Source organism: Pleurodeles waltl, chromosome 4_2, assembly GCF_031143425.1.
Source record: "Pleurodeles waltl isolate 20211129_DDA chromosome 4_2, aPleWal1.hap1.20221129, whole genome shotgun sequence".
NCBI classification, from domain to species: domain Eukaryota; kingdom Metazoa; phylum Chordata; class Amphibia; order Caudata; family Salamandridae; genus Pleurodeles; species Pleurodeles waltl.
The window spans coordinates 36,315,373-36,340,600 of record NC_090443.1 but is presented as its reverse complement, the minus strand read 5'-3'; the positions used below and the strand labels follow the sequence as shown (position 1 = coordinate 36,340,600).

The window sequence follows — 25,228 nt, the reverse complement described above, 5'->3', positions numbered from 1 at the left end:
AAGGTATGACCCTAGCTTCCCTCAGGCCTGGTCCCATCCACACGACCACAACAGAGTAAGGATAGGCTGGGTCAGGTGCTGACAATGTTCATTTGGAGCCTTGGGGCCTGTGACAACAAACCCCCTTGGCTCCTACATTGCAGAGCCTGGAGAGGGTTCAAGTGCGCATATCGGGCTGGTCGGAGCAAGGCCCCCATCCAAACCGACATGTGCACTTCACCCCAAGGAGGCCCGACACCGCCCAATCATGGAGCAGGTAATGTCGGAGTGGAGGCTCCGCCTACACTTCTCCTATAACTTCTATGCCCGGGTCATAATGTTGTGCGCTGCAGCAAAAAAAAGACGGAATCAAGTCAACAGTCACTGTATAATTACAAATTTGGCAAACTAACAGGGGGGGGGGTAACACCCCAGCACCCCAATAAAGAAACTGCCACTGGCTTGTGGGCTTACCACACAATGTCCACCAACACCACTGGTAAGACTGTTCAAACTGGTGGGGGAAAACAATAAGGGGCATGTTTACAATCTTTTGATGCAGAGCAGTGCTTCAAGCCTCCTTGTTGCACTGCCCTGCGTCAAAAAGAAAAGGGCAGGAATGCGCTGTATCTACAAGATACGGTGCCTTCCTGTCCTCTTCCCCTGCACTGGCACAGAGTGAGCTGGCATGCGCCAACCCTTGCACCCTTGCCCCCCTGCACTATGCATTGTGGGTATGACGGTTTTGTGCAGGAAGGCACATGAGGAGCAGAATGCAGCATACATAGACAAAGGAAAAAAACAAGGAGAAATAAAGGTATTTCTCCTTGTTGCACTTCCATAACGCCACCCCTGGGGAAGACATAGGCCTCCGATGCATTCCAAGGTTTACAAATCCTTGTAAATCTGGGAATGCATCAAAATACATGGGTGTTGCGTGGGAATACCCACTGCAACACCCGTGGAACGACTCTTTGATGCAGAGTAAGGTGACCAGCAACTTGCACTGCGTTGCCTTACTCCATATCTTCAAGGCCATGTAAAGCCACACAAAGTGGCTTTGCGTGGCCTTATAGTTATGCACCAACAGCCTGCGGTATTGGTGCATCAAAAAAAGTGACACACCGGTGGCGCAAGCCGCTTGTAAATATGGTCCTACGTTTTGAAATTGTCTGTACTGGGCTAGTGTCACAACTGAGACTAAAACTCATCTCCAAGCAGACCCAATCCCCCCTGAAGCCTAAGATTCTTTTGACTTAGTCAAAATAATGACAAGCAGATAGGATCAGGCTCAGTGAAAAGAGGGGGAGAGCTGACAGTAAGGGAGAAACACTGGAGTTCCCTTCTGGATGAAGTCCCTTTTGCCCCTACAAACAAAAGGTATATACATTCAAGATTTGAACAACTTTGAAAGCGGAAAGTTAGCAAGTCTAAAACACACATTTTACAACATGCACTCAACACCTGATGAATATGTGACAGAGTTACCAACGGACTGAATTCACAGATTCCAATACAGCAGTAGGAGCTGGGAGAGGGGGAAGGGGAAGGGTGAGAGCTAAGGAGCTTCAGCAATAGAATAATGATTGCTGCTATAGAAGCTACTCACAGGAAAGCTAGAAAATAATAAAGGTGCAAACAGGAGGAGGGCCAAGTGTGAACTAGAATGAGCATCAAATAACCCAACAATATACACAGTTGCCAGATGAAGACTGATTGAGAATACAAGCTAAAATACAATTTTGTCCATGTTGACCCGGAAGAACACCTAAACTCCATCTTGTTTTGATCTAACCTCTGTTCCCTCCACAGGGAACATCCACCATCGTGAGACAGGACGCCAACACTTCCAGCTACAGCTCCCAAATCCCCAGCTCCCTGAATGCTATGAATTCAAATTCACGCTTTGGTTCTCTCCAGTGGATCTGCATACCCCTGTGACCTATTCTTGAGTAATCCCTGACAATACACATAGGTTATGAGAGAAAGATGCTCTTGAGAACAATGGTATTGTGTTTGAAAAAGTCGACCAGCAGCAGTCCACCAAGAAGAGATATAATGACACCTGCAAAGATGAGATCAAAATGAGAATTCCTGTGGATGATTCACTTCAGATTAAATATCCATGGTTCAAAACGGATGGTTAGATGTACGGTTGCTTTATGCCAAATTGTGAGCAAAGGTGAGGGTGGAAAATAAGTTATTGGACGTATTCCCTACAAAAAGGAGCGCAGAGTAGGGTTGCTCTCTTTTCTTCCTGCTATTTGCTATTGGGATTGAACGATTTGTGTAATGGGTACGAACAGACGGTCTCCTGAGGGGCTTTGAGTGTGCTCTAGGCATCGCTGACAGAATATGCTTATGTGAAGATGATGTGTTTGTGTTTCTGCAAAAGCCTGAATGGCCTGAAATATTTTGCATTTTCGATACATTTTCTGGGCTTAGGCTCAATAACATTAACTCTTGTAGTTTATCCAGTGGGCGCTAAACTCCAGGATATCACATACGCACAAGGCCTGTCCATCCTCAAAACAAGATTTAAATACTTAATGGTGTATATGTAATGACAGATAAGGGGGTGGCTTGGGAGAAGCCTATCCAAACTCAAATAGTCAAATTCTGTAGCGACCTTGCCTTCATGTCCCCCTTACTTTTATCGTTATTGGGCCGCTGAGGCATTTTCAAATGGTAGCCTTACCTAGATTACTTTATCAGTTACAAAACTCCGCTTTCATGATGCTGCAGACTATTTTCTGCATATCAATGCTTTGCTACATAGCTTTTTATGTAACAAGGAATCTCCCAGAATTGCCCTAGCAAAAGTGCTTATAATGGAGGAATTGCGGTAGTGGACATCACCTCTTTTTACAGGGCGGCCCATTTCATTCTCATTAATGAAAGCGTACCCCTGAATAAAGAACCTACTGGTCCACAATGCTTTAGGGTTGAGACGAATACTGTGATTGAAAATATATATGAGATATTTTAATTTCAATAGTTTGATCACGGATGAGAACTACAGTATGATATTGGCAACAACTGAAAAATGCAAATATTTAAAAATAAAAATTAACAAAAAGAACAAAGACAGGGTTTTAAATAATGTAGAACACTTGAAGCATTGGGTTGCTTTTACTGAGCAATGCAGTAATGGACTATCGCTCCTTGAGTGATAGCTTGGTTTTTGCTATAGAGGGTGCACCACCAAAGAAGGTCTTGTGCACATGTACACAGCCACCTAAAAGGTAGTTAACTGCAGCACTGCACGTTTGAGTTTCTTACCTTCATTTCCGCTCCACAGTAGGAGAGGGTTATTGTGGATGCTGGGAGGACAAATTTAGTTTTCTAACTCTAGTCCTAGAATATGTGGGGGCAGTGCTCCTGTTCCCAAAATAGCCCAAGAGACGTATTTACTATTCTAAATAAATTCAGTCCTTGAATATTTTGTAATAAAAAAAAAAAAAAAATCAAAAGTATTTTATAAAAAGGTTGAAAAGATGTAATTTTGCATTGCTATAAAGTGCTGCCCTGAGGGTGGTCCACAAGGGAGAAAGCTATTAATATCTTCAGTGCCAAGTCATGTCAGCCAATCGCTGCTTGATTCCTGTGTTTGCACAAATGCACATGATAGTCTGACTGTGATTGACAGTACAAGGCCTGAATGGACTCTGCTCTATCAAATACAGGATGATGATTAACACCTGGACATTATGCAAATAGTTCACCGAAAGCTCAGTTCAGGGCTACAGAAGCACCTGGGCTATCAGAGACAGGTTTCACTCTGACAGCCTAGTGCTCACCAGTGCTAGCAGCCAGTGGGCCTAACTTTCATGAGTACCAATGCTCTCCTTGGCAGTAGAAAAGTGCTGGTACTGTGAGGGATAAAAATAATTGCCAGTATTCAGTACTTATGACTACTGGCCCATTTAAAGCACTGTCCTGATTTTTGTTCCAGGGAAGATGTTAAAATACTGTTCAGACAGGTACAAAACCGTCCAGGTGTCAACCCTACATCCAGGCTGGGTCTTGGCTTCGCATTCTAGAATTTTAGACCTGTTTATTCAATTATAAAATGAAAAGACAGTCCAACATACCCAATTCAGGCTTATTTTAGTTTTCTCCCACCTAATAATCCCTCCACTTCTATACAAATTAACAGAAAAAATAGATTCCCCAATTTTATTTCAAAGCTCCCTCTTTCCTGTCTCCAAATACATACATGCCAGCATTTTAGAAAAATCAAATGGGAGATCTTAAAAAAATAATCTGGAGAATGTATTCTTCCCATTGACTTCTACTGAAAGAGAGGCAATTTCAGGCAGGAGACAGCCTAAAGAAAGCCATTTTTTGCTTCAAAATCAAGTTGGCTCTATTGGCTTGTATGCAAATGTTGACATTTATGCAGAAATTGCCAGCATTTTAAAACTGAAAAATTTAAGATTTTGGAAAAAAATCGAGGGAATGTATTTTCACGATTGACTTCTATTGAATCAGAGGCAATTTCAGGCGGTGACAGCTTAAATAAAGGCATTTTTTTGCTTAAAAAAATCAGGATACTCCGCCTGAATCGGGTCTGTTGGTATGTATGTACGGTGTGACTCGGTTTTACAAATCCTAGAATGCAAACCAAAATTACCTGGACTGGATGACTCATGAGCATGGTAAACTTTAAATTTCTGATAGCATTACAGGCTTTGCCAAGGCTGTGAATATCGCCTTGAATTGTTGTATTATATAGTGTATGGTTTGGTACGTAATATATTAATTTTAGCTATGAAGCTGTTAAGTCCCCTTTCTGTGTCTATGGCTCGGAGAGGGAGAAGAAGCGACTGTCGATCGAATAGCCAGGGCGGACGATTCCAAGCGGGAAGGAGGGGGTGCTTGCTTTCCTGAAATCTCATCCGATGTAGCGGATAAAACGTAGCCGCTATAAACTTGTTCACCCTAAAATTTGTGCAGTGCTACTACACCCGGCGGATGTAATATTCCCTTGCCTGGGCGACGCGCGTTATGTAACTGCGCCCCCTGCACAGGTGGTAGAGACCTATGACGCTGCTTGTTGTGATGCCGGAGCGCTGCCGTGTCAGTGCAGAGACAGGTGAGGACGGAGAGTTTTTCTTCTCCAGACCCTGGAGGTTGGAAAGGGCACGGTAGAGCCCGTTTTCATCGGTCAGGTTGGGGGTCGGAGGTCGGAGGGTGGGGGTTGTACTCCATGTCCAGTGGCAATGGTAAAATGGGATGACGGGGTTTATAGCAATGATGAGGTATGGAGGGAGAGCTACGCCCCCGTGTTCGGTGTGATGGATGGAATGGGTAATGGTCCCGAAGAAAGAGTATGCCTAATAAAGTGCGATTGAATAGTTAACCTACAGTAGTAGGGGATGGGTCAGAGGGCAACAAGGTGGATAGTTGATTTGAAGTCATGGGGGAAGGTTGGAAGTTAGGAAGTTGAAACAGTGGTTGGGGGAGGGGCTCAGGGGAATTGGGTGCAGTGACAAGTTGGGGAGACGGGGCACAGTAATTAGGGCAAGGTCAAAGTTAGGGAGTAGAGGAGCAGTGATAACGTGGGCAGTTGAGTGGGTAAAGGGGAGATGTCGAAACTGGCGAGATGAGACGCCGGTCACCTTTGGGCAGCTGCCCTGCAATGAGAAAATGGAGAATGAGAGCTGAAGTAGGGTAATACGATGGTTGGGAATTTTTTAGAAGTTAAAGTACAGATGCAACGTGGGAGAGTTAAGCTTTGGTTAATTGAGCAACCTTCGGCAAACACGAGTTGCTCCAACACTTATCTCAACTGGACAAGGTATGCCGCCAGCGCTGTAAGCAGGCGTATTTTGCTTTCCAAAAAGTATTGTGTTGGAGTAGTTGTATGTTGCTTACCTCGACGAGGCCACAAAGTTCTCCTATTTCCATCTTACATTGGAAATATATTATTCGAACATTGTAAGTGGTGTTTGTACAGCATAAGGTTCAAAGGTATGCCCCAAACATGGTGCAAAACATGGCAGTTACCTTATCACTAATGTGCTGCAGAGAGCGTGAGCGAACAAGAGTCCCTTTTATTTATTTACTCACTGTATACATCACCACCAGCATCTTGTTTTTACAGTGAGAAAAGCTGTGCGTTTAGTTCCTTCAGGAACTTGAGGTGGTTATCAATTCTCCTTAATTGTTCTGGAATTGAATTCCACATTTGGGCAGGTCAGAGGAGGTTCTATTTTTTTTTAATGATAGAGAAATCAATAATGAGGCAGATCTTCAGTGCAGATTTCCTAACCGCTGATAGGTCTGGTGTTTGTGTTGAAGGAAGAGTTGTGCAGTTTAATTAATTGCTCTGAGAGTTATGTACATTGTTTTGAAGGTGATCTTTATGGTCATAAGGGGCCAGTGTAGAGCCAAGAGGTTTTATCTAGGTAGGTTGAGCAGTTGTCTAGCAGGCACATATTTTAATTCTTTGTTACTTCCACAGTATTAAAATCGTTGTTCCAGGATAGAGCCTATTCACATATTTGAGGTTGAAGAGTACTACTGAACCACAGGTATGAGAAAAATTTATCAAAGCCTTCACATCATGTGAAGGCTTTGTTTGGCTAGGGGTACTTTCGAGACAATGATCACATTTATATTCAGGTTTTCAGGAGAGCATGAATATGGGGCTCCTAGTTATGTGGCCATATCTTCGAAAGGTTATAGTTCCTCTAGTTGCCACATGCAAGCTTCTCAGTTTTTGAGATCTTGAACTTGAGATGGGTAGTAAGCATCCCATGGTACATCTGTCAAGGGTAGATGAGTTTTCTAACTCTAGAGTGTTTTGATTGTCGTTTGCAAAATTATAATATCGGAGATCGTAGGAAGATGAGGTCTGGTGGTGTTGTTGAACCAGAGGAGAGCACTGATTGTGTCTTGAGATACGCCAGCTGTCGAGTAGCATGGGTCATAAAAGCCAGAGATGGCGAACCCCTTGTCTTAGAGGTAATATTTAACCACATTTAGGACCTTCCCCGTACTTCTAGGTCATGGAGACTTTATACAAGTGTATGTGATATACTGTTTGGGAAACCTAGGACCAATCAGGCAGAATTATCTTTACCACTTTTATAGGCCCTTATTAAGAGTGTTCCGGTTTTAATTCAATAATTATCGTACTTCTAAAGTCCAACACTGAGGTGTTCACGTTTTTTTTGCATCTGGTAATTATCCCCTATCATGAGTTTTGTTGATGAAATGGGTTATAACATGAGGATTCTGGTGCCTACTCCACCAAACTCTGCAAGTTGTGGTCATTTTATCCGTTTAAATTCCATCAGGACTGAGCTGTCGAAATTTAACAGGAAATGCATTTTTTACTGTACTTTATAGCGTCTGGATCCTAGTATGCACTAAGTGATTTTACATCCCCTTCTCCCTCCCCCCACCCCCCACACACACACAAACACACACAAAACTCATAATTCAGAAATTGCACTACGTGTAATTAATTACCGACCTACTTGGAGACCTTTGGACCAGTTGCTGTTTTGAAAGTCATCACATGCTGTGGTCAGTGATGTCGGTGCCAGAGAGGAAGGAATCCGTTCTGGTAGTTACCTAAAATGTTGTTATCTTCAGGGAATAGCGATATTTGTTTGAAAGCAGATGTTTCAATGCGTTTGTATCAAAAGTGGGTTCAGCAGGCTCAGAGCTAGATTTTTCTTTTAAATATTGGTTTGATGCGGGTGGTTTTGTGTTCGTTTGGGTAGGTTCCAATAGCTGATGAGCGATTAGGATCTGAACCAGGTCAGCCCTAGAACACTTGAGAAATATATCCTTAAATATATACACTGGGCATGGGTCACCTGATGAGCCCCAGCTTTTTTTGGGTTGGTGACGACTTCTGATGTCGAGTGTTGAAGAGTAGTAGTTTTTGGCATTGGTGTTGATCAAGGTAAGGTTGAGGGTTCGATGTGGGGGATAAAAAGCTGTTTTTTTCTCTACATGGTATATTTTGTGGTCATTTGCTTTTTTGAAGATGTGGTTTGCAAGAGAATAACAATATTACACGTGGGTTATTTACTTTTGTACTGTTGCTTTCTAGGGTTTAGAATTTATTGATAATTTTATGGAATTCAGCTGTTAAGCATGAGGCTGAAATGCAGATTGAGAAGTTTTTTTTTTTATTTTGTTTTCTTGATACTGGCCTTCTAATTTATTTATTTTTTGCGTACAAGAGATATCTTTTCATTGTTCCTGTAGGATTTCTTCCAAAGTCTTTCAATGCTTCTTTAGCTGGACTTTAGAGATTTTACTTCCAGTGCCAGCCAGCCAGGTTTTCTGAGAGGTTTATTGCACCAGATTTTTTAAAGGGGTATACGTTTGTCAAAGAGAGCTGCATGCTCACGATACAATTGATCAACTATGACTGGAGTTGTTGCGTTTAAAGCCATGGCTAGATTGAACTGGAAAGGGGCGTTATCTAATTACTTGGATCTAATAATTATACGGTGGTTAGGGAGTAAGTTTACTTTGATTGGTGATGACGTGGAGCACTGGAATTAAATTATGTGGTGGTCCGTCCAGGCGACGAGATAGGGTTCTGTAACTGAGATTGTGTTGTGTGGAGCAAATATCAGTGTATGTGTAGATCCAGGAATTATATATAGAAAGTTCTTCAACTTAAGGTTTGAGAGAAAGTGTTTAAATAAACGCGTGTTAGGCTTGTCCAATTGAGGTGTTTAAATATTGCAAGTACTCATAGCGTTTTAACGTATTCTGAACAATGAAATCTAAGAAAGGCGCTGCAAAAGTTAGACAGGACGATAGTGATCTGTAGATCAGTAGTAACATGCAGGTAAATGTTGGCGACTGAGAGCATTGGATGAATAAAGATTAACAAGTTGGGGGAGTTAGTGTCATACAGTCGTTTGTTTTGAAGTTCTGCTCTTTCGACAGTGGCTAGTCTACCTCCAATCTTTCTGGCTGGATGGTTTTTCTGAGGTATCCTATATCTACCTGGGATCTTCTAATGTAGAATTGGAGACACGTCATCAGCTAGACTGGTTCATATTACAAAGAGTGCTTCGGAAGTGAAGCCTGTTAGAATATCCCTGATCTAGACTTATGTACATTGATTAGTAGTAGGCGGGGGTGAGAAGACTTGAGAGGTTGATGAGTGTTGAGCTGATTTCTTAGTGGTTACTGACAGAAGGTAAGGAAGATGACAGAAGGTAAGGAAGAATCCATGTCAGATTCGTACATGCTTACCAGTGATTTTACACGAGGAGGGGAAGCGGGTGGTAGTTGAAAAAAGTCAGTGCAGTAAAATATGTATGGGATGATTCCTCATAGCAAGCGTAGAATTTCAGCCAAAAGCTACCCTTCGTTGATGTGGGTTTGCGTTTCATCACTGCCATTGAAAGCCCTTTGCATATGATAATCAGAAAAATGTTTAAGGAGTGGGTTGGGGGAGGAAGCAACATGGAAGGAGGATGGCTGGAGAGAAAGACACAAGAGGGCACGAGAGCACGTATTTACAATTAATTTTAAAAAAAAGCATTATTTGTATTTATTTTTCTTAAAAACCAGGTAACAGTGGCTGCATTACAGCACTTTTCAAAGTGTATTTTTTAGCCACGTTGCTGTACAGCAGGGCTTATTGTAGGCTAGATATACTGACTTTGCCAATGCTTGTTTCAAAAGTTTACTCTTTGGTCAGCATTGTATTTTTCTCTGCTGTCGCTTGTGAAGTATTATGTGGAGCTGCATGGTGCTGAAGCAGCTAAGTGTAAACACTTTATCACTGTGGTTCTATATTAGTTCTCTGTTTTTGCCTTCCATGTGACAGTAAAGTGTGTGCAGCCTTATCAGCCATCCCGCAAGATGAACTGCAGATCTGAGGTGCTAGAAGTGTCAGTGGAAGGACGGCAGATCGAGGAGGCAATGCTAGCGGTGCTACACACCATCCTCCTGCACCGCAGCACAGGCAAATTCCACTATAAGAAGGAAGGGACGTACTCCATCGGCACGGTGGGCATGCAGGACACAGACTGTGACTTCATAGAATTCACCTATGTGCGCGTCTCCTCCGATGAGCTGGACAGAGCACTGAAGAAGGCCGTAGGAGACTTCAAGGTGAGCAGCAGAGCATGTTCTCCAATCTCATGCTGAGTGGCCAAGTCTCAGACAAGCTGCGGCCTATCTGTCAAAGTTGGCTAAATACTTTTAATGTTCAAGCAGCCACTATGGCAGTCTGCCACTCGTGCCAAGTCACCAAGGCTGCTAAATAAATGATGAGCTGGCCAGTAGATTATTAAAGTGATGTTCAAGTGGGTGCCTGATCCAGCAGTAATTTCTCTGGCTAGCGCATCGCTACCAGAAATTAATTCAGAAGTTTATGAAAAGGGTGTGCTAGATCATGGGTACTCATAAACTTTTTCTCGGGGGCCAAAATTGCAGTATGGTTTGCGGCCGAGGGCCGCACTGAAGTGACAGCGGGGGGCGGGGCTTAGAGGGGGCGGGGCTTAGAGGGGGAACAACCACCCCACCCCCTTTTTCAAAACAATGCCCCTACCCCAGTAACACACACAGCGCGCACACACACAGCGCCATCTGCTCTCACCCCTACCCCAGTGACACACACAGCGCCATCTGCTCTCACCCCTACCCCAGTAACACACACTGCGCCATCTGCACACAGCGCCATCTGCTCTCACCCCTACCCCAGTAACACACACTGCGCCATCTGCACACAGCGCCATCTGCTCCCACCCCTACCCCAGTAACACACACACACAGCGCCATCTGCTCTCACCCCTACCCCAGTAACACACACAGCGCGCACACACACAGCGCCATCTGCTCTCACCCCTACCCCAGTAACACACACAGCGCGCACACACACAGCGCCATCTGCTCTCACCCCTACCCCAGTAACACACACAGCGCGCACACACACAGCGCCATCTGCTCTCACCCCTACCCCAGTAACACACACACACACAGCGCACACACACCGCGCAATCTGCTCTCACGCCTACCCCAGTAACACACACTACATTAAAAACAAATAAATAAATAACCAAAGAGCCTTACCTGACTCAAAGCACTGTAAAGATGCCACAAATGTGGAACAGCAGGCAGGCGGGCAGCAGACTTGGAGCCGGTGACAGGAAGCAGACAACCAAAGCCCCATAAAAGTTAGCTGCAATCGCTGACTTTTATGGGGCTTTGGCTTCCAGGATCATCGGGGCAACGCCATAAACAATGGCCGCCGTATGTAAACATAGAGGAGGGCCGCGGGAGCATGCTCCTGCGGCCCTCTTCTATGTTTACATACTGCTGCCATTATAATGTGTCGTTTGGTGTGCGTCTCGCGGGCCGCCAAGCTAGGTCCGTGGGGCCGCTGGCGGCCCGCGGGCCGTACTTTGAGTACCGTTGTGCTAGATCTAATTCATTTCTGAAGTTTATTCAATCAGCTGGAGACGTGTTGATTGCAGCCTCCTTTTGTCCATGTTAGCCATTTTCCAAAGTATTGCGCTGAAGTGGACACGTTCATAGTTTCACTCATCACCAGTAAGTGGTACCAGAAGTTAAATAATTGTCTTGTTCGTATTTCGAGCTATTGATCTGTTAAGGATCAGGCGCCATATCTACTCCCTGAGAAATGTACTTAGAAAGGACTACCATCTATAAATAAATATCTACCAGAGCCCCCAGCAACCATTTTTTTACACTGCAGTAACTGAATGACGCCTCACGAGTTATTTTACCATGCATGCAACAATTTGTTTTATAAATGTTTCATGTTCACCTTTTTCAATGTTTACATTCCGATGAAGCGTGTTACTAAGAAACATCTATACATAACCCTTTGTTGCCCCCCCTCCTTAGAGAGATGTATAAATTAATGCACAAAAACACTTGGTGTATTCTCTTTGCGGATTTTATGCAAAGACTACATAAGGATGTTGCAGGAGCTTGCATCATGACGATCGGTGAACTCTCAAGACACCTTGGGCCCCTTACAAAACTTTATCCCAAACATATGAACAGCTCTATTAGGGAATTTTTCATTAAACAACCTTGTTATTTTTGGGTCTTTGTTGTGCCTACCCATTGTCCGCCGAACACAGTCTAAAAATAATAGAACTTTGGTGCCTTTCTCAGCAGTAGACAGATGTTGCAAGAATGTGACCCTGAAAAGAGTCCAGAAACCAAGAACGCCATTGTTCTCTATGCACTGCTGAGGGGTTTGTTAAATTGCAGCATCCAGTTATGTTGTGTTGCATTAATTTAGGTCCTTGGCGAAAATTCAGAGAAGTAACAGGAGGCGCGACTTGCTCTTCCTGCTTAATAGTGGCTTGCCCAGTTAGGGATAGGAAGGAGTATGTGTGGCAGTAAGGACCTTCAGGGGAGTTTGTTACGGTTTCCCCACCATTGGACTGGATGTGTGTGTCTTGGATGTGTTTTGCCTTGGGGATCAAGTACTTCTGTGTGGTGAAAGGATGGGATGGTGTCTGGTATTCATGGCGATTCCCTTGTACTATATGTCTGAAATATAAATCTGTACCTCAATAAGCAAGCTTCAAGTGAGGAAGCAGCTGTGTACAGTGTTACAGTGATTCCCAAGGAAATTTTCCCTATCCTGGAGTGCTGTCCAGATGATTAGTCTAAACCTACTTGTGCCCTTGAAAAACAGTAGTGGTATCAAAGCTGGCTGAGCAAGACTGTAGTGATTGAGGTCCACACTTTCCCAGAAGAAGTAGGGAAAGATGGCACAGTGGTGTCAAATTATTGTACAGCAATGTAGGACCATATCCTTAGATTGCAGATGGAGCTATTAGGGTCAGAGATGGAGTAATGTGCAGTCTGGCACAAACAGGAATTATGTAAATAACCGTCCTTGGGTCCCTGTAGCAGGCACACATCCAGAAACGGAGTAACACAGATGTCTGAAAGGCAGTATCACTTAAAATAATACTCTGGTTAAGCTATAGATTAGTAGCGTTTGGGCCTGGGAATGACTGACTGTCAATGCTGGGGGCCTGGGTGAAAGGATAATCTGATTTCTCCGAGTTCCACTTGACAAAGCAGAAGTAAATTGAAAGTTGTCACCAGTTTCTGGATGATCCACAACCATATGAATGAGTGCAAGCACAGCAGCACAGGTTGAGTGGAGAAACCAGCGCATTCTGTGCTTCCTCAACTGAAGGTAGCGCAGTAGCAGTTATCACACTAGTGCACATTTTGCCCCAGAGGAATCACAAGGGGTGTTCTTTTCTATGAGGACGTGACCATGTAAAGAAAGGAACAGTTTAACTTTGTGCCTGTGCTATATTATAGACTCTGGCACATAGATGAAGGGGCTGTCAGGAGCCACACTGACTCAGTGCCACAAAGAGGTGGCCCAAGAGGAGGTCATGAGAGTCCAAGGGACCGCCTAGTCAGCCCTCTGCAGTCACTTTACAGCTGCTAGTTGCAGGGAATCTCTGATCCCATTTGAAATGAAAGACTAGTTGCTGCCTACAACTAAAGGCAAACTGGTGACTACAAGCAGCCAATCTTATTAATGCATCTTTTGCAACAGGGATGTGATTGCACCTACACTGTGAACAGCTCATTAACTGTAATAGGGTGCACTGTCCCAAACTGCACCCAGCAAACACAGTTAAAGGTGCTCTGTACTGCAGTATGAGACAATGCACACTATTACATAATACGGCTACAGATCTCTGCCAGCAGTGACCACTCCTTGCTGAAGAAGATAGGAATTCTCGGACCAGCCTCTAGCTGGGTTATTTTCAGGATCATGTGATATGGATGGTCAGGTGATGCAAAGTGGTATGCCAACATTGGAAGGGAAACTAGGCTGGCTTATCCATTTCCTTTCCTTGTAAATCAATGCATTTCCACTTAACTTTATTCTGAATCAGGACCTTAGCTACAATAGAAACTGTAGGAGAAGTGCTTCCCACGCAGAGATGATGGGCGAATCGGTATGTGCCATCGGAAAGGCGAGTAAACCTGCAGAAAGATGGCCAAAGCTCTGAGAGGGCACATAGGTAAAAGGTGTTCTCTGTTCGGAACATAGGTTATGTTTTAAAGACCCTGATGGTATCCCAGTTATTGTCTTGGATTAAATAACAAGGAATTATGTTTTGCTTCTGTGGCATTGTTTGCCATCAGTTAACTTCTGATTGTTGTAGAGGTATTGTTGTTTTCACCACCTGCCCACTTGGTGGGGAGGCTTACCTGTGACATATAACCTTTAATATGTAAAGTTACAGTTGAGACTTCTGCTGGAGAACTTTCAGTTGCAAATGGATGGCTCCGAGAGATTTGATGCAAAGTAAACCAGATTGGTCTTTGGCCAGTGGCAAACTGCATATAACTCCACATCTAGGTGTCTCTTACTTCAGAAGCCAATGTCCCTGTTTTTAGGTTGCAGCTTACCAGACAGTGCAGCTGTATGGTGTGCTAAAGAAATCTTGGGGACTTTCAGAAAGTTGACCTAGATATGCATTACATTTGTGGACACCATTAGCTTTGTGGTTTGTCCGGAGGAGGAGCATCTGCTGTAGACTGACTATTGGCATGTTTTCTTGCTACACTTACAGCTATAGGTCAGGTGTTAATTGTGCTCTAATAAAAACTGGATCAGAGGGTGCAGATTTGTACTTTTTTTTTATCAACCCTGGGTGTAATTATTATTGCCTTGACATGTTCCTTAAAAATGTCTGTAGCATTTCTAAGTATGCCTGGAAACATAGGGAGACATTGGTACTCCTTGTGTGTAGATGTCAGGGTATAAAATAGAAAATCTTCTTCAATTGGATCTGTGTGCAATTGTACATTGTGATATGCAGCTGCCCTAGCTATCACTTGATTGTAAGCAGTGGTATCTTCAGGGGGAGATGGCCTCGCTGGGTATAAATCTGGGTCATTAGGGAGAATGGGATCACAATCATAAAGATCCAATGGGTCTACATCTTCTTGAACCTCACTTAAGTCATCCCAATGAGGTGATGTAGATGATATTTGTGGAGAGAACTGTGTAGGTGAGGGTGGTGGGGTAGAAGAAAGGATAGGAGAATGTGGTGGTGAAGGCTGAGGTTGTTGTGCAGCCTTTTCTTTCTCCTTCTCTTTCGAGCCTATTTTAGGTGGAGTTCCAGTGTCCAAAGTCTCCTGAAGTGTAAACTTTCTTTTAGTCGTTACAGGAGGAGAGGCTATGATCCTTTCTGTTTCCATTTGTATTTGAAGTTTATGCTGCTTAGCGTCCATAACCTCTAATATAGGTTGCATTGTTTACTGCTGGCAGTTTTCGACTCCGAATGTTTTGACACAGAATGCTTGACTTGGACCGAAAATGTCAGCTCCGAAAGTGGTGTTACATTTTTTGCCTCTGAGGTGGAAATGTCTGATTTTCAGCACGATACCGGAACAGATGTAGCAGTCTGTTTTGTCAATGCCGAATGCAATTTGGTCTTTTGCTTTGGTGCTGAGCCAGAAGGTTGGTTATCTGCATGTTTTTTTGGCTCAGACCATGGCCCGAAGGCAGTGGAGGACCGATGACCAGTGCAAGAGTATTTTTAATCGTTTTTGTTTGGTGGGATCGGGCTGATGTACTCACCTACTGCACCGGTGGTATGGGCCGACTGTTGACATCAGAGTCTTGATCCGAATCTGTAATGGGGGTGGCAATGCTCTGTCCTACTTCTTTCTGCGCATGCTCCTCTGCAAAGATGCCAGGGGTGTCCTCTGTCGACTTGGATGCCATCTCCAATCGACGCACTCTTCGGTCCCAGTGAATCTTCTTCGATCTAAACCGTCTACAAGCGTCTCAGATTTCTTCTGTGTTCCAGAGACAGACACAGATTACACACCAAATGCTGGTCAGTGTAGGAAATTTGGTGTGACACTGAGGACAGAACCGAAACGGAGTTTGTTCCATCAGCCTAACACCGTTCAACTACAATGTGTCAAAGTAGGCCCTTGAATGGCGAGGTGTCCCGTAAGGGCATAAAATCGACCCCGACGATCGAAATCGGATAGACTATAAAGTGTAGAAAACGCGATCGAAACTATACAGACGTTTAAAGAAAGTTAGAATGAAATTTTGAAGATCCTGAACCGAGATCTAGTGGAGCGTGAGGAAACACGTCCAAACCTGACGGCGGAAAGAAAACAATCTAACAAAGGACTCAATGCCCATGCGCAGTATCACCAAGAGGAGGAGTCACTCAAACTCGTGACTCGAAAATATTCTTCGAAGAAAAACAACTTGTAACACTCGAAGCCCAACACTAGATGGTGGACTTATGCAAAGCGTGTGAATCTACAGCACTACATGCCACGAACAGATGTCTACTGGGTAAGTAACATTTTCCTTTCTGTATCCTTATCTTGTCACATTTGCTGTGCATTCAAAGAACAAGGTCAGATGTCAGGCACTGTCTTCCAAAGGCACTTGTTTACTTTTCTTTCTCTGGCTTCTTAGTGAGAGGATTTATGTGACACTCTTGCTGGATACTGAGGGGTAGGAAAGAGTTTTTTTCTAGCACACAACAATGATTAAATGAACTATGTAAGTATTTCAGAATATATCAGAATTACAAACGTGCAAATGAAGCACATTTTTTTAGTATTTCTGAAGTGTGTTGGAAACAAATACTTCAATATGATCAAAACAAATCATTAAACTGGGTGATGCAATTTCCATACATTTTTTCATTTGTGTACTGTATAGTTTTATAAGTAAAACTGTATGCCTGTGCAAATGTAGTGGTCATGTTCAATTGAAAATGTTTTGTCTGTAATGGCAGTGTGCTACAACACCACAAATACTCCACTCTGTGCCTCTCCAGTCTACTCTGCACCACTGCACTCTACTCTGCACTGCTCCACTTCACTGCGCTCAATGCTACTGCACTCTGCACCACTTTAGGCTACTCCTCTATACTCTAACCTGTACCACTGTACTCTATGCCATAGCACTCTTGGCCCCTCTACTCTGCACCATTGCACTCTTTGCGACTGCAGTGTACACCACTTCAATCTAGCCCATACCAATCTACTCTGCACAACTCCACTTTTACGTCACTGTAGTCTGCGCCACTCTGCAACACCGCACTCTATGCCAATCCACTGTACGCTAATGCACTTTACTCAGTAACACTTTACTCTGTGCCCCCACACTCTACACCAATCCACTGTACGCAACTCTAATCTACTCTGCACCAGTGCACTCTGACATTGCACTCTACATCACTTTACGCCATTACAATATGTAACTGCGCTCTACCCTGCACCACTCCACTCTATGCCACTGGACTCTGTCACTTTACCCCACACTGCACCCTACGCCGCTCTACTCGTAACTGCTGCACTCTACTCTGCATCAATGTATCTACACCACTGCTCTATACGCCACTCTATTCTACACTTCTGCACTCGGATACTCTACTCTTCAATACTGCACTCGCAGCCACTAAACTCTACACCACTCTACTCTACTTTATTCCACTGCTCTCTATGCTGCTGCACTCTGGCACTGTACTCTACTCTGCACCACTCAATGCTGTTCCACTCTGCACCACTCTACACTACTGAGCTGTATGTCACTCAGCTCTACTCTGCACTCTATGCCACTGTAATCTGCGCCACTGCCCTCTGCATAACTCAGCTCTATGCCACTCCACTCTGCACCACTCTACGCCAGTCTACTCTATGCTACTGCATTCTGGACCACCGTACTCTGCCACCCTGCTCTGTGCCACTCCACGGTGTGCTACTATAATCTATCTCACTGCATTCTACAAACATACTCTGTGCCACTGGATTCTATGCCACTGTACTCCGCAACACTCTGCGCCATTGCACTCTACCCCAGTTCACTCGACTATATGCCTATCCAGTGTATGCCACTCTAAGCGACTCCACACTATGCCACTCCAACACATGACACTCTCTGCTACTATACTGTAGAGCACTGTACTCCACTCTTAGCCATTCCACTCTGACACTCCACGCCACTCTCCTATATGCCACTAACTTTTAGCCAATTCTGAACAGCAGCCACGGTGGTGAACAACTTGGCTAAAACACATTCTCAATGCCAATAGCTCTTGCATAGGCAGTAACACAAGTGGTGACAGAATACAGTACATTTAATTAATCTATAAATGGAGGTTAAATGATCTGTTCTTCATATGTCAAATTATTAGACATTTATTTTTACTTGTTTTAATTTTACTTGAAGTAAATATTTTTCTGACATTAAAAAAATTAAAATGTCCTCTTGTGTGCTAATCGGTGTCCTGTATTTCAGTACTGGAGACTAAATACCTTTAATGCACTGCACCAAGACACTCCACCTCAGTGCCTATGCGTTTCGATCTCTGTAGGGACTTAACTCACAAGATCTTCTTCAAGGCTGTCATATTTTTTAGTGGATAGCTGGGTATTTGGGCCAAATCATTAACAGTGTGTTCTGTGTAAGACTCAAAAGAAACTTGTCTCAGTGTTTGTGGTTCAGGGAAGCTTACCCCCTTCACCTTTAAGTGATAACCATTTGCACTCCAACCTGCTTATTCAGGAGTTATAGAACTGTGGAGGCTGTAACAGAGAGATAGACATGTACAAATCAAACAACCACGTACTTATCAATTACCCAAAGATATACTGCCCACTTTTCCTAAACCAGGTTCAGCCCCATTTTGCATATGCATTTCTGTACTGAACTAATAATTACAAAGAGATTTGGGTGCATTGTTGGCAAATCATTTCTGTCATCTGTCTCCTGTACTTCGCATTATCGAAATACACAATTTCTACTCTGATAAGCCAAGGAATCACACCAAATACAGTGATGCGCCGGATGCTCCCCTTTCTTCAACCTCGATTTTTAATTGCAGTGCAGCCTGAAGATACAGAGTGGCAATGATGCAAGTTTTAGGTGGTGCTTCCCAAGCCCGTAGCACACCCTTAGCAAGGGCTGTGATTCCACTTTAGAAAATAAGGTATTACAGATTGGCTATTTGGGGAAGATTAAGTTAGTGACTGACATCATGAAGCAGAGTTCCTACAGTCCATAAAAAGATTATGGGGGTCATTATGACCCCGGTTGTCAGAGCTAATGTGGCGGTAGTACCAGCCAACAGGCTGGCGGTACTCACAGCCACATTATGACATTGACGGGTTGGCTGAAGCCAACCGGCCAATGTACCACTCCGACCGCCATGGCCATAGCAGCCGCCGGACTCGAGATAACAAATGTCCAGTCTGGCGGCTGCCATTGTGCCGCCAGGGGTACTGTGACCCTGCCTACCACTATGGTTTTCGTGGCAGTCATAACGCCACGAAAACCATAGAGGTAGGCCCTATCAGTGACAGGGAAATCTTTCCCTGTCACTGATAGGAGGCCCGACTCCCCCCCCCCCCCCCCTTCTCACACAAGCAGACACACTCATCCATCCATACATACACGCATGCATTCATCCATTGACGCACACACATCAAAACATACACGTAGACATGCATTCACATTTCCATACAGGCACTCACACACATTCATACACGCATGCAAACAGTAAACACACACTCGCATTCACGCACACACTCGCACATACATGCAGACACCCCCACGTACACACACAAAACACCTCCTCCCTTCCTCCCCTGTCGGAGACCCGACTTACCTGGATCCAGGGGATCTTCCGGCAGGAGACGGGACAAGGTTCTGCTACCGCCAGCAGTGCCTACCAGCAGAACACCGCCAGGCCGTATTATTTGTCATAGTACGGCTGGCGGTGGTCTACTGGCATGGCACTGAGGATGGTAGCAGCGCCACCTTACCACTATCCACCAGTATGGCCACAGCCGGATTTCCGCCCTTCTTGTGGCGGAAATCCGGCTGTTGTCATATTATGGCGGACGGATGGTAGCCGTGGTGACAGTCTTTTGGCGGCCATCGCCGCTGCGGTAGGTGTTTTTTACCACCATTGTTGTAATGGGGACCTATATATCCACAGGATAGCTGTGTACTCCATTCATTAAAATACTGTTTACGAAAGATCATCAAATGCAAAAGGTGTTTTAATTCATGGTTAGTCGAAGGCGTCCGAATATCTATTCAATTTAGCGTATATTGATTTAAAAAAAAAAAACAGAAACCTGTCAAACAATCCTGCAGCTAGTTGATAATCTCTTTCTTTAAATCCAGTTATGTCAATTTATTGAATGAAATGTTAGTATTGATTGGAAGAGACCGGGATAGACCAGGCTTTGCTTAAATAAAGTTACTTGATAAGACTTTTATTTACCTGCACCAGTATCTGTCCACAAACAGCCCAGCAAATTATAAGAACTGTCTAAGAATTCTCCATAGGAGCCCGATTGGCAATAATGGCCTTGTAAAATGGGGTCACAGAAGTCTTATTTCTGCTACTGTGGCAATAGTACGTGCATTAAAATGTTGATAGAGTAGGTGAAGGAAGTTATCTACTAAACCTTTTTTTCTTTTCTAGGATGCCCTGCGGAACTCTGGGAGTGATGGCATGGGTCACATTTCCCTGGAGTTCTACCAAAAAAAGAAGTCCCGCTGGCCCTTTTCTGATGAGTGCATCCCATGGGAAGTGTGGACCATCAAGGTCAATGTTGTGAGCCTTGCAAATGAACAAGAGCGTCAGATCTGCAGGGAAAAGGTGGGGGAAAAGCTTGGCGAAAAGATAATCAATATAGTGGAGGTGATGAACAGGCATGAATATCTGCCTAAGATGCCCACCCAGTCTGAGGTGGACAATGTTTTTGACACAAGCCTGAAGGACGTCCAGCCTTACCTTTACAAAATATCTTACCAGATTACTGATTCCCTGGGTACTTCGGTTACCACCACCATGCGGAGGCTAATCAAGGACACCCTGGCCCTGTAGTTGGACATGCTTGAACAACATATCTCCTTGACACTCCTTTTTCACATACTTGTGGTCAGCATCAGCAGCTTCTGGTAGCTGTGGTCTTTGGCTGAGAGGAGCAATAAGGATTCATTCACTGACTGAGTTGGACTCCTTTTATTTTTGTAAAAATAAGATTTTCTTCATATTATTAAATCTGTTAACTTCTTATGTATAATAAATCCAATTATATGTAGGATGGCACCTTTCACCCCTTTTCTGATGTGATACCATTAATGTGTTTGTGGAATTTGCTTAATTTCTCCAAGTTTGAACTGGCAGCACCCACTCATTCAGTGATACCTTAAATCCCCATGGGTAACAAATACGGGTGATAGTACTAAGCCTTCCTTTGTGTTTCATTGTTTAGTCTCTACTACTTCTGTCTCAGTAAGCATTGCCCTCTTCTGGTACATAACCACTTGTCCTACCATGAAAGAAAACAGACACCCAGGAAAGCTCAAAGTAGTCTAGCACTAGCTTAATGTAAAATTAGCCAGCAATCATAAAAAGTGCAAATTGCCAAAATTATACATTTCCCCGTTACATTTACACTATTTTTCTCATTGCAATAATCTGATAATAGGGTGTGATAAATTAGAACTTCAGATAGACATTAAGAATCAGTTGCCTGGCACTTCTTTTGCGATGCATGCAACAAGACCCTGAACAAAACAACAAGCTGTGGTAAAAAACTGACTTCATTAAATACGTAGTTTCCCGTTTGAATATCCCAACTTAAGAACAAGATTACGTTTACTTGAACAGTCAGGCTAATTGTGCAATGTACAGGCTGGGATAACAACATGGGAGTCCTTTTAAAATACAGGTAAAGGTGTAATAATGCCAAAGATGCAATTGTGCTTTAAGCAGATATAATAACAAATTCATAAATGTTATTATAGACGTCTGAGTAGGTAGGTGTGTGTGTGTGTGTGTGTGTGTATACACACACTATATATATATATATATATATATATATATATATATAGCTAGCTAGCTAGCCATGGAACTCTGGTCTCCAAAGCAATGCGCCTTTCTGCCGGTGCAGACGTCAGGGTAAAGGCCAGCAACCCTCATAAATTAAACAAGAAAAAAAGCGTTGCACTCCCGAAGACTGTCAAAATGATATCCATTTATTTTCAGATAAGAGCATCAGAACCCCACTGACGCGTTTCGACATGTAGTCTTTCTCAAAGTGGTTTGGTTCATAGAGGCGATTTTCTCCTAACATCAGCATTTAAATAGAAAATTGTTAAACAATTAATCTACGAGTCTCCACACCTGTTTGAAAAATCCCACGCTCCTCCTGCAAGGCACGTGATGTTTCACTTCTAACAGCTCGTAAATAAGCAGTACCGAAAAAGTTGTCAAACATTTGCAATATACGCTCGGTGAAATTGCTATCAGCGCTGTGCAATATTCGCAATGTAATGATGATTTATTGCAGCATGCCAAAGAAAAAATATTTGCAGAATTTCATATCCGCAACTCAAGAACATATCAGGGAGTTTGGTTCATGTAACATTAAACCCAAATACGGCTTTATGGGATTTGCAGTTCATCACCAGTTACAACCTCTCTCACCACTCGACATGTTCAATTCGCCTCCGGTGTAAAGGAAATGTTCGTACTGCAGTTATTGACACTTAATCCAGCAACTAAATGCGTCACATTGCTGTGATATACAGAAGTTGAAAAACCAACAATTTCACCGAGTCTGTTTCAGTCACTTGAGTCTTTTTTTAAATTTCGCTAATTACTGGTGCTATTTGAAAAATATTCACAAAACTTTCCAAAAAAGTTCATCCACCACAGCTCCTTGAAGGGAAGTTTAGGAGTCATCCATCAAGTGGGGGCCAAGTAAAAAGGCGGTCTCATTTTTGTTCCCCATGTTAATTCCATAGGAAATTTTGGTAAACACAAATAAAAAAAGTCTCAACATCATTATGCTAAATATGGCAGAAAGAGAGACGTTTACTCAGGAGGCATGCTTTTCGTTAGTTGGTGTAAGTCTTTAAGTGTAAGAAATGTTTTTGTATCTGGACTGTTTGTGCCCAGGTAGGCTCTGATTGACAAGTCCCCTCTAAAGTGTCCAATCATGTTTGGCCGGCCACAGCCTGAACAATATGTAGTCCAGCCAAGTCCAGCCACTTGCTGGACTTGGGGACATGATCCCTGCTTTCTGAAAATGAATTTAAAACAAGCATTTGCACTGCAATGGGTCTCATGTTTTCTCCAGTTAAAGCTATTAGCGTTGTGAATTTCTAAATTATATTGAAAATGAAAAGTAGAACAGTTGACATAAGCAGACCCATTCGAAGCGCCACGGCCACCATGAGCGCGAAGGAGACACACAAAAGGGAAAAAAAGTTCACTCGCAGTCAAACGTATTGGCAAACATGCAATTATCCATGTAACAGGGTGTATAGCCAAGGCGGTAACAAAACTGCCTCAAGGAGGGACAAACATAAAGCATTTACCAATGATGAGAAAGGATTTTTGAAAGGCAAGCCCATGAACAAGTGATAATGATGGGCGTGCGGTGGGTGTGGTTAAAAGCCCACAGATAGATTACAACATGTGAGAGCACTTGCACGCTCAACCTAAAAACTATATAAGGAGCTGGTGTGAGCACACCCTGACCCCCAAGAGGCATGTTGTGGGATGGGGCATCCATTACAGGATTCAAGGACATTGTTCCCATCAAAATACATGTAGTGAAAGCCTATTTAAAAAAGTGACAAAAAAAAGACACATATAAAGGATGACACCAGGTTTTAGTCACAATACAAGTCATTTGTTGGTGGTATCATACTAATTTTAGGACTTGTGGTGTGTTTGAAGGTGATTTTACCCTGTGAAAAATGTTTATTCAGGGATTTGATGAACCATGTTTGAGGGAAAAACTGTTCTCACTCGTGAATTCGTCATACTAGTTAGGTAAGGTGAGTCAAATGCTAAAATGAGAGCTCTTGTTCTAAAAATGCACACTATCTTCCTCGGCTATGTGAGAATAAAGTCCAATTATTTTCTGAGTAACATATGTAGTTCCAACAGGAGTAGCAGTTGATTCCCCAGTGTTCTGCTGCAGCTAGTGAACAACTAGAGCTCTAACATTCTGTATTTATGACAAAACTGTGGCACACCTGAAGCCAGCCTGATAAAATCAAAGCTGTAAAACAAAGTATTGTTTTTAGAAATGAACAAACAAAGGTTCTTTTTGTTGTAGAAATTCTGGTTAGTGCTCTACAAAGATAAAATGAGAACACATTTTCGCTGAGTTCTCAAATATCTTACTCATCTAGTTCAGTAAAGCATTCTGACACGCAGAATGAAACATATGTTCAGAACCACCACCAACCTGACAGTTAATTCCAGATTTATCAATTGCAGCTTTTAACAAAGATTTCTGATTAGCAACTAGAGCGCTAAAATGTATTCACGTCAAAAGTGAAACAAAAGTGGGAGGTGTCTGAACACAAATTTTAAAGTGACATTATTGTTAGGTATGCTAATACTATTGTAACATACTCAAACAAAATACTTGAAATGCACTGAAAAAAGACAATTGTCAAAGTGACTTTTTTCAGTTAGGAGTTGAAATAAGATAAAAAGTAGTGTGCAGGAACCAAAAACTTCAGAAATTCACCAGTTATAGATTACTGAGCTAATTATAACGTGCACCCCTGCCTTGCACTTCTTATGATCTCCTATATTACATCACTCATGAAGTTAAATGACATCACTGACATCTCAAATGATACCGTTGATGACATCACACAGTCATTGCAACATTGTCTTATAGGGTTTGAATACATTTCCTGACACACAAGGCAGCAGGTTCTTTGAAAGGAAACCAACACTTGGGACTTCTCATAGAAGTCTAACTTGTATTTAATTAAAAAATAGCTAACAAGCTTCCAAAATATTCTGAGTTCAGCAGACCAGAGCTTCACCGTCTGATCAGTTGGAGCACATGATGTTAAAACCTATATATTCCTTGCTACACTTACGTACTTTTTATAAATGAAATAAGCAGAGAAAAGGACACGTAGTCCAATAGAAACTTCAGATGGACACTAATGAGCTGTTGGTTGGTACTTCTTGTGGGAAGAATGTGAGAAGGCTGTAAACAAAGATGCAGTGATAAAAGGCTGACCACTAAATGTGCAGTTTCTCACTTTGGGATGCCAACTTCAGATTAAGGCTATGCTTACTCCTAAACTCAAACTAAGTATGCAGTGTACAACCAAGGATAAGAACATGGCAGTGCTTTTAAAATACATATAAATATGCAATAATGCTAAAGCACTAGTATTTAC

At 43.1% G+C, this 25,228-nt stretch overlaps 1 protein-coding gene across 3 annotated transcripts; it reads left to right on the top strand.

Annotated features, from left to right (window-relative positions):
- Nucleotides 1–4,872: 4,872 nt before the first annotated feature.
- ATG101 (autophagy related 101) lies at nt 4,873–21,099 on the top strand. Of its 3 annotated transcripts, none has more exons than XM_069230524.1 (3): nt 4,873–5,077; nt 9,800–10,086; nt 20,478–21,099. In XM_069230524.1, exons 1-3 carry the CDS (start codon nt 5,026–5,028, stop codon nt 20,880–20,882), a joined length of 744 nt encoding a protein of 247 aa, XP_069086625.1. In that variant the 5' UTR covers nt 4,873–5,025; the 3' UTR covers nt 20,883–21,099. The 3 variants fall into 3 exon arrangements, with proteins under 3 accessions (XP_069086625.1, XP_069086627.1, XP_069086626.1); XM_069230526.1 differs by having other exon boundaries at nt 5,069–5,114; XM_069230525.1 differs by lacking the exon at nt 4,873–5,077 and adding an exon at nt 5,498–5,782.
- The last annotated feature ends 4,129 nt before the right edge of the window (nt 21,100–25,228 follow it).